We start from the raw sequence: 9,916 nt of genomic DNA on the forward strand, positions 1-9,916 counted from the left end.
ATACCCTACTTTTTTTAAGAAGAATGTACTGCATTTTTTAACGTGCACATGGGCCATAAATACACACGGGATCATTGTGGTCAAGGGTGCTAATCTGTACTACTGTACTTGTGATTATAATTTTAAAACTCTTTGGCTTACTGCGTTTTATTTAATCCAAAATAAACGTATATTGTGAGATTTTTTTTATTTATTTTTTTTTTATTCCGCTCGTGTATGGTACTACGAGGTCAATGTCATATACACGTTTTACAAATACTTGTGATTATAATTTTAAAACTTGGTGACTTATTGCGTTCTATTTATTCCCAAATAAACGTATATTGTGATATTTCTTTTTTATTGCGCTCGTGTATGGTACTACGAGGTCAAGGTCATATGTGACCCAAGCGCACAAACAGGCTGTAAACTCGTCCTCAAGACAAAATGAGTTTTTGTTATTATGGCATAGAACATATCATTTGCTTTAAAATGACAGTTAAATTAGGGAACAATGAAATTATATTTACCTGGTTAAATGAACTCAATCGGGTGTCTGGAAGCAAAGTTATGACTGTTTGAATAATTGTCATCTTCTCAACTTTCTTAAATCAAGTTTTGAGAAAAAGGATTTTATTTTTGGCAATTTCCTATTAATTTTTACTAACTCCCATTTGAAAATGGCTAAATTTTGCCTTTTACAGTTAGAATTTTAAACTCAAACTTCAGGAATAGTAAGATTAATAATTATACTTTATTTATTACACAAAAACCCAATTCACACGAAATTCATATTTTATGGCATGTTCTGGCTATTGAGGCTTGTTTCTCAATAGAGTGCTGTGCGAGTCTACAGCCTGTTTGTGAGCTTGGGTCACAAAGTTTTACAAATACTACTTGTGATTAGGCCTATAATTTTAAAACTCGGTGGCGTACTGCGTTGTATTTAGTCCCAAATAAACATAATATTGTGATATTTTTTTATTGCGTTCGTTTATGGTACTACGAGGTAAAGGTCATATACAAGTTATGCAAATACTTGTGATAGGCCTAATTGTAAAAAATCGGTGACTTTACAATGTGCTGCATGTAGTCAGCGTCAGAGTCAACGTATGTTGTAAGATAGACTCTTGTTGCGTACGTGCACAAGGTTAAGGTATTATCCAAGTTTTAAAAATAGGCCTACCAATGAAATTATAATTGTATTCCCAAATCAGTGTATTTTGTGAGATTGTTTCTGTTGCACGCGTGCATTATACAATGTCAAGGTCACGTACAAGTTTTACTGATAATTAGTTTTATAATATTTAAACTAGGTGGCTTACTGCATTGTATGTAGTCCCAAAGGGACGTATGTTGTGAAAGTATAAGCTTTCGATTTGCGTGACGACGCGACGCTAGATCAATCATGACCGTCCGGTCCTACGATCTCTGCATAGATTTGGCCAAATTGTGTAATGGATCGAATCCAAGCGACGAGGGGAAATGAGCATTCGTGCATGCGCTTAAATGTGTGTAGTTAACTGCGTTATAATAAGCAGCGTATGTTGTCAGACTGTTTCCTGATTCGCGCGTGCACAATACTACCAGTAGTGGCGCCACGTTTTGCCCATCTGGGGGTCCGAATTCCCCGACGGAGTGAGGGGAAGCTATTTCCCCGACAATAAAGTGGGTATGGCTGGGCCTCTCTCAAAATCCCTCAAAAGTTTTTTCAATGAGGCTTCACATTTAGGGGGTTTATAGGCTTTTTAAAATCGACTTAGGGTCTATCAATATGTAGAAAATACACATACAATTTTTTTCTCCCAACAAGCGCAATGAAAAAAAAAATCACAATATTTGGGACTAAATACAACGCAGTAAGCCACCGAGTTTTAAAATTATAAATGTAAAACTTGCATATTGGTCGTTTCCAGATGTTGTCAGGGAATGGGTCGGGACGGTGATCCTGTGAATTATGTTTCCGTGGGGTCGGTCGGCTGGCCCTCAACGTGCGGAAGAACGGCACACTGACTCTTCCCTAACGGCACCTCGTCTCGCATCCACTTTGCTTGCTTCTTCGCTTTCATTGGTCTTTTTTTTTATTAGCGCATAGAGACTGATGTATTATGCGCCTTATACATCCATTGATTTATTGATATATGACCTTGACCTCGTAGTAGCATACACGAGTGCAATAAAAAAAAATATCAAAATATACATTAATTTGGGACTAAATACAGCGGAGTAAGCAAACGAGTTTTAAGATTATAATCACAAGTATTATTTTGTAAAACTTGTATATGACATTGACCTCTTAGTACGGTACAATACATGAGCACAAAAAAAAAATCACAACATACGTTTATTAAGGACTAAATACAACGCAGTAAAAGTAAAACTTGTTTATGACATTTACCTTGTAGTATCATGCACGCGCACAAGAAAAGAAAATCTCACATTTTTTTGATTTAGCATTACGTACGACGTAACGCAGTAAGTCACCTTGTAGTATTAGTCATCCATAATATGCACCATTTTACAATATGTTTTTATATCCATTAAAAGTTATAACATAGTTGAATCAAACAAGTTATTACAAAGTGCGACAGACTTTATTACAAAGTGCGACAGCTTAATTATTTCAAAGTGCGACAACAATAATTTCAAAGTGTGACAGATATTACAAAGTACTCCGATTATTACAAAGTGCGACAGACTGGTGGTACTGTAATAACAACATGTGAAACTAGAGGAATGAATGGAAGTGACACATGGCGATTTATGCTATTAAACATTTAATTGAAATACTTAATTAATGTAAATACAGTGCATGATTATCAAGCTAATTAGAAGTTATTTCAAAAACATAGAGATTGAAGGAAACTTTAATACCAGAGAAATTATTTAAGTAGTGCATATTACATCTAGAGTTTTATTTCAAAATTTAAGTAATATACACACTGATATTAATAGTGAGGCTCATTTGACCCTACCCTAACTTTAACAATTATTTCATATTCATATGTTATCTAAAAGAAAGATTTAAAAGAGTACACAACCAAAAAAATGTTTGCCTGGCCGCCAATGAATGTAATCAATTAGCAGGTTTTAATATCTCAAACATGATTCTTTTAACAGGAAAAAAAAAGTTGTGTAACAAAAATGCATGCCTACTTGCACCTTATTAATCTTGAGAGCCATTCAATAACATATGGTCAGGCTCAAGCATTACAGGGACAGTGCACCCCGTGTCATTTTCCAGATAATTGCATAGCAATAGTCACTGGAAAGCCAATCTTTTGGGAAATTTTAAATACAGTAGTCTTCTTAAAATCTAACGAAACTATTAGGTAATTACATTAATCTTAAAGCTTAATCTTATTTGTGGCACACAAGACAAGCCAAACCAGTCACTCGTCGCAAATCCTGTTTCAGAGATAATGACCAAAACAAAATGTCAAAATTTTGCAAATCTACTTTATTCCACTAAACTAAACTTTATATATCTATACATCATGCTATGCTCTTATTGTTCCATATTTCCAATGTTAGAACAACAATTTTTAACGATTGGGTGATGATTTCTGTCTACAAAACATCCGAATACATACACGAGTGCAATAAAAAAAAATATCAAAATATACATTAATTTGGGACTAAATACAGCGGAGTAAGCAAACGAGTTTTAAGATTATAATCACAAGTATTACTTTGTAAAACTTGTATATGACATTGACCTCTTAGTACGGTACAATACATGAGCACAAAAAAAAAATCACAACATACGTTTATTAAGGACTAAATACAACGCAGTAAAAGTAAAACTTGTTTATGACATTGACCTTGTAGTATCATGCACGCGCACAAGAAAAGAAAATCTCACATTTTTTTTATTAGCATTACGTACGACGTAACGCAGTAAGTCACCTTGTAGTATTAGTCATCCATAATATGCACCATTTTACAATATGTTTTTATATCCATTAAAAGTTATAACATAGTTGAATCAAACAAGTTATTACAAAGTTCGACAGACTTTATTACAAAGTGCGACAGCTTAATTATTTCAAAGTGCGACAACAATAATTTCAAAGTGTGACAGATATTACAAAGTACTCCGATTATTACAAAGTGATGATTTCTGTCTACAAAACATCCGAAATCGTAAACATTGAAGGCTGATTTCTCAAATATTGTTCCTTAAACAGCTGTATGTTTAAACTCTTGTAACTTCATAATGAAATGTTAGATTTAAATTATTTTTGTACCATTTTATAGCTCTCATTTTACTGTTTAACCCTGGATTGATTTTTACGACGAGTGACTGTTTTGTCTTGTCTTTGCCACATTTATGTTAGTGCCATCTAAGGGCACTAGACATGAATCACGATAGTAATGAGTGACATTTTTTCTATATATAATGAGTCTTGCATGACACTTAACTGTATTTAGTATTATTCTATCTCGGTACACCGAGAGTACATATTGCCCGGCCCCCAGCAAACACAAAACATTCGTGAATGCTCTGGTTTGGTATGTCACAAAATAACGTTCACACAACAATTTTATAATTAACACGTTATAATGCTGTGAAATTAGGTTGTAAGTATGTACTTATAGTTCTTTAAAATAATGATTTTACCAAACTGTAACGTTAATACAACGTTCTTATAACGTAATATTATTAGCTTTGTGTAATGAAACACTTTGAGAAACAGGGTTTTAAATATAATGTATACATTACAATGTTCAAAATGAATAAACACAATGAAGATACAAGCTTTTCTTTATAAACGTTTATGTACAGTAGAGCCTATGATAGGTCTACTGAATTTTCTCTTTTTAGCAATTTTGTTTTATATTTTGAAAAAATAGGGAAGTGGGAGGGAGATCGGGCCGGCAGCGCCCCCCCCCCCCCCCCCCACCCGCTTTTTTTTTTAAATCCGCCACTGGAACTGTGACATAATAATCGGCGCTGTTTTTTTTTTTATGCAGCGCCTCAAGTTATCGGTCCTCCTACCGCAACCAAAAGAATGATATCACAAACTCGCGATTTCTGCCTAGATAAATGGCTTTCCAATATAGTGACTTATGAAAAGCTGGATTTATGTAAACAGACATACTGCAAAAATGAAAACCCTTACACCGTACTACATGATACTGTTTGTCATTTAATCAATGACAAGTGAAAATTTAAATACAAAAAATAGGTCAGCATTGGGTATTGACAAACTGCGAGTCAGCAAGGCATGCGATTCATGCAAGCCATTCTGCCCTCGTGACCACGTCAACTGCAATTCATGCGAGGCAGGACGAAGTATAGCTGCAGTATTGTATTAAAAGTGCAATATTATACTATAGTAGTTAATATGGAGGTATAGTGACACAATAGAATATTACGTCATCATAATTCATAATTATTTATTAATTATTTTAATAATTTTATTTTGTACATAATGGGTTGAAGCATATGAAGGGGGTATATGAGGGTTTATTGAAATATTAAAAAACAAAAAGTGGTATTAATTAAGTGGCGATGTGTAGCGTGACGTGTTAAGTTTGTCATGTTCCCTTAAAATTTATAGTCTACTATTGTGTGCTCTTTAGAAATTGGTTACAATGAGAGTGAAAATTGAGACAATAGGGAGATAAGTCTGCCAGCTGGATTTACAGTCACAAAAGAATCTTCTTGCCCATTAAATTAATGAGGGTATTGAATTTGAAAACAAAAGGGTTAGGTTAGGGGATTATCGGTGACAGATTAGTGACTGTAAATTTAGTGACTATAGTTTGAATTGCCCGGGTGAATGAGATTTGGTGACGTAGCGCGGAATGGACGATTTCTATTGGCTTATGTAAAGAACGGTTTCTATTGGCTAAGATATGTCAGTGACCGCTGGTGAGTCTGTGGTTTGAATTACCCGCTTTTGACATTACGTAATACCTTTATTTTCAAAGTGTATAAATTAAAAAAAAAATAGACTAAGAACATACAATTAGTTTTAACTACATAAACTTTAGTGTTACTCTACGAATAACTATCCAAGAAGATGATGAACAGAAATTTCGCCGATGAACAAGACCTTTCTAACTGGAATCTCGATGTTAACGGGGGTTTTCTATTAGCGATGGCGAATGATGTGGATGAACTGGTAAGTTATCAAATAGTTCTCATTTCCTTTTAAATTTGTTAGTTTTTTGTTTTGTTTTTTGAATACTGAATAGAATTGGTTTTTTGTTTTTTTTTTTAATTCTGAACAGAATGTATTTTTTTTTTCAGTTTAATTTTACAACCGATTTGATTAGAATAACCGAAGAAGCTGTAGAAGAACAGTTAGATAACGAATTTTATGAAGATGAATTGGTAAGTAAAATTGTTTTCGCATCCACTCAGATTACATTCTCTCCCTCCTTCCAAAACCGAAGTTCTTGAGGAATGGTCATCACTGAGCTAGGTCCTTCCAGGTGGAATTTTCAAGCCCCGCTTCACACTCAGAAGAGAATGTTTACATTCGTCATCGTGGGTTTGTGATATTTTTTTTTTTTTTTTTTTTGTATTAATTTTTTTTTTAAATGTTATTTCAGTTTGACTTTTTAAACGATTTTGATGAAGAAGAGGAAGACAATGATTCTGATGATGACATACGCATTGCGTGTGAACAGGCTGTATTTGAAATTCAGAGACATGGACGTTTAGGTTTAGGAAAACATAGTAAATTAATAAATAAAGAAGATAATTACAACGCGAGACGACAGCACAGCCAAGGTAAATTTAAGAAAATGATGTTTGAAGATAATGATGAGGAGGAAGACGTAGAAAGCGAAGATTATAATAATGACATGAGACGGCAGCATGGTCTAGGTAAACATAAGAAGATGATGTATGAAAGTGAACAGGAAGACGATGAAAACTACCATGACGATGAAGACGTTATAGTTCAATACGGATCTGGGAAACACGCTAAAAAATTGGTAAGTTAACTTTAGCTTCTGCTTTGCCTAATTTGTTATGATTTAAAAAAAAAAAAAGATTTATATTATATCTACTTTTTTTTTTCTTGTATTTCAGCCTGATCGCGGAACTAAGAGAATGCGAGATACTGAATCAGAGGATAGCGACGAGGACGATGACAAGAATTTCAACGATATGGACGTAAGAGAACTATGCGTTATTCGGAAATTAAATAATAAATTCAATAAAAAATTTAACATGTTAGCAAGCGATCACTTGATTACACTAATAGGTTTGGATGATGTGAGAATTATTGAAATTTTGCCTTTACTTAATAGAATTCTTGATTATGTTTTAGATAGTATTTTGGTAAATGTTCAACCGCATGATATGGTTAGGTTCGTTATTAGAGCGAATGGTTTAGATATCCCAATTTCCTTACCATTTATGATAAGGGAACGAATAACTCCTGAAATAATTTTTGCGGCTATTTCTAAAGTCCTTCAGTCTCACATGAACATTTTAGTGGGGGACGATTTACAATTTAATATTTTACATATTCCTATGCCAATTGGTGGTGGTGGTAATCATTTTTTCAAAAAGGGTATAGATAAGGCTGTGGGGGGATCCCGGTGTTTGATTCGAATTAAAGACGAAAACGATGAAAACGTTTGCTGCTCTAAAGCCATTGTAACGGGTATTTCGATGTTAGAAGACAAAATTAAAAATAAATCTAGATGGGATAACATTAGACAGGGTAGATAATATCAGCAACAAGAGGCTGAACAATTATTACGAAGGGCTGGTGTAGATAAGGGACTTTGTGGGATTAGTGAGCTTAAACGTTTTCAGGATGTTCTACCCGAATATCAAATCATTGTGATTTCCCGGGAAAATCTTCACTCGGTTATTTTTAGTGGTGAACATAGAGAAAAACAAATTTATTTATACCATCACGATAATCACTACGATTTAATAACAAAACTAACAGCCTTTTTTGAAGTGAGACATTTTTGTAACCTTTGTTTTAAGGGATATAATAACAATTTTAACCATAATTGTAAGTTCGTGTGCGAGTTATGCCTCTCGCACGATTGCATTCCTTCTATAGATCCCTCTATCGTCGTCAAATGTAATGACTGCTTACGCTCATTTAAAAATCAAAAATGTTTTGATAACCATAGAACCGCTAAATCAGGTAGAGTTACCCTTTGCGATTCAAAGAAACTTTGTAAAACCTGTAATCGCTATATTAAAAAGGGTCATAAATGCAGTGAATATGTATGTAGAGTTTGTATGACGACGGTAGAGACGGGTCATCTCTGTTACATGAAAAAGGTGGTTGAAAAGAAAACTAACAAGGTAGATAAGAAGACTATAGAAAAATATTTCTTTTTCGATTTTGAATGTACTCAAGAAACGGGGGTTCATCATCCTAACTTATGCGTCCTTCAAAAAAGCTGTCTAAACTGTATTAACGATGATAAAGATTCTGATCAATGCGAAATTTGCGGGGATAAAACCAAAATTTTCTACGGCGAGGATTCATGCTATCAATTTTGCGAATACTTATTTAAACAGTATCCGTATAACCAAAATGTTACATGTATTGCTCATAACTTCCAAGGGTATGATAGTTACTTTATCATGCAATACTTACACTCTTACGGTGTTATTCCGGAAGTTGTTTCTAGGGGCGGAAAATTAATTTCGATCAAAGTTAAGGATACAACGATTCGATTTATTGATTCGCTTTCTTTCCTACCTATGCCCCTATCAAAATTACCTAAAACGTTCGGTATCAAAGAATTAAAGAAGGGATACTTTCCCCATAGGTTCAATACGATCGAAAATAAAGATTATGTGGGCTCTTACCCCGATATATCTATGTTCGATCCCGATAAGATGTCAGAATCGGCCAGGGGTGATTTTTTTGCTTGGTACAATCAGAAACAAAACGAAGTATTTAACCTCAGACAAGAACTCATTGATTACTGCATAAGTGATGTAGACATTTTAAGGCGATGTTGTTTATCGTTTAGACACATTTTTAAGCAAGTTACCACGCTTAACGATGGTAAGGATAAAGAAGGAGTAGATCCATTCTCTAACGGTTTAATTACCATAGCTTCAGCCTGCAATTATGTGTTTGCTAGGAATTTTTTACAACCAAACACTATAGCTATATTCCCACCTTCGGGTTATCAGACTATAGATAATCATTCATTTGCTAGTATGGAGTGGTTAAGTTATGAGTCAAAACAAAGGGGAATACATATTAATCACGCACGTAACGGGGGCGAGCAACGACTTGGGCCGTGTAGAGTCGATGGGGCATCTTTCGAACCCAAAATTATATTTGAATTTATGGGATGTCTATTCCACGGGTGCCCTAAATGCTATCGACCCGATTCTAAGAATCCCTTCACTGATGTAAATATGTCCGATACTTATCTAAAGACACTACAAAAATCTGAGTTCCTAAAGGAAAATTTCCCCGAGTTTGAATACGTAGAAATATGGGAACATGAATGGAAGGAAATTAAGAGATCGTTAACTCCCATTGAGAAACAAGAGGTACTTGATGTTCCTTTCATTCACCCTACCATTAATCCACGAGACGCTTTCTTTGGGGGAAGAACAAACGCCGCGCGATTATTTTACGAAGTTAATAGTAACGAAGAAATTCATTACATTGATTTCACTAGCCTATATCCGTACTGTAATAAATACGGAACATATCCTGTTGGTCACCCAGAGATTTTGGCATCCAAAAATATGTCAACGGATATAAATGATTATTTCGGCCTAGTTAAATGCACAGTAGACCCACCTAAAAATTTGCTTCATCCCGTTCTTCCGTATCGGAACAGCGGGAAACTTATGTTTCCCTTATGCCGCACTTGCGTTGAAATGCAATGCCAAAATACATGTACGCATTCTGTTGACGAAAGGGCTTTAACTGGTACATGGGTTACCACTGAAGTTCAGAAAGCAGTAGAC

General features: G+C 34.6%; 1 protein-coding gene and 1 pseudogene across 1 annotated transcript in view; one reads left to right on the forward strand and one right to left on the reverse strand.

Annotated features, from left to right (window-relative positions):
• Positions 1 to 6,346: 6,346 nt before the first annotated feature.
• LOC117112283 lies at positions 6,347 to 6,522 on the reverse strand (annotated as a pseudogene).
• A 529-nt stretch (positions 6,523 to 7,051) lies between these two features.
• Positions 7,052 to 9,916, forward strand: part of LOC117112281 — a 6,192-nt gene continuing 3,327 nt past the window's right edge. Inside the window, exons 1-2 of the mRNA XM_033255348.1 lie at positions 7,052 to 7,114; positions 8,495 to 9,910. Of these exons, the coding sequence (XP_033111239.1) occupies positions 7,052 to 7,114; positions 8,495 to 9,910 (1,479 nt within the window). The remainder of the gene's footprint in view (positions 7,115 to 8,494; positions 9,911 to 9,916) is intronic.

This window comes from Anneissia japonica, unplaced genomic scaffold (genome assembly GCF_011630105.1).
Source record: "Anneissia japonica isolate Jap-2015-1 unplaced genomic scaffold, ASM1163010v1 scaffold288255_len135373_cov187, whole genome shotgun sequence".
Taxonomy (NCBI): domain Eukaryota; kingdom Metazoa; phylum Echinodermata; class Crinoidea; order Comatulida; family Comatulidae; genus Anneissia; species Anneissia japonica.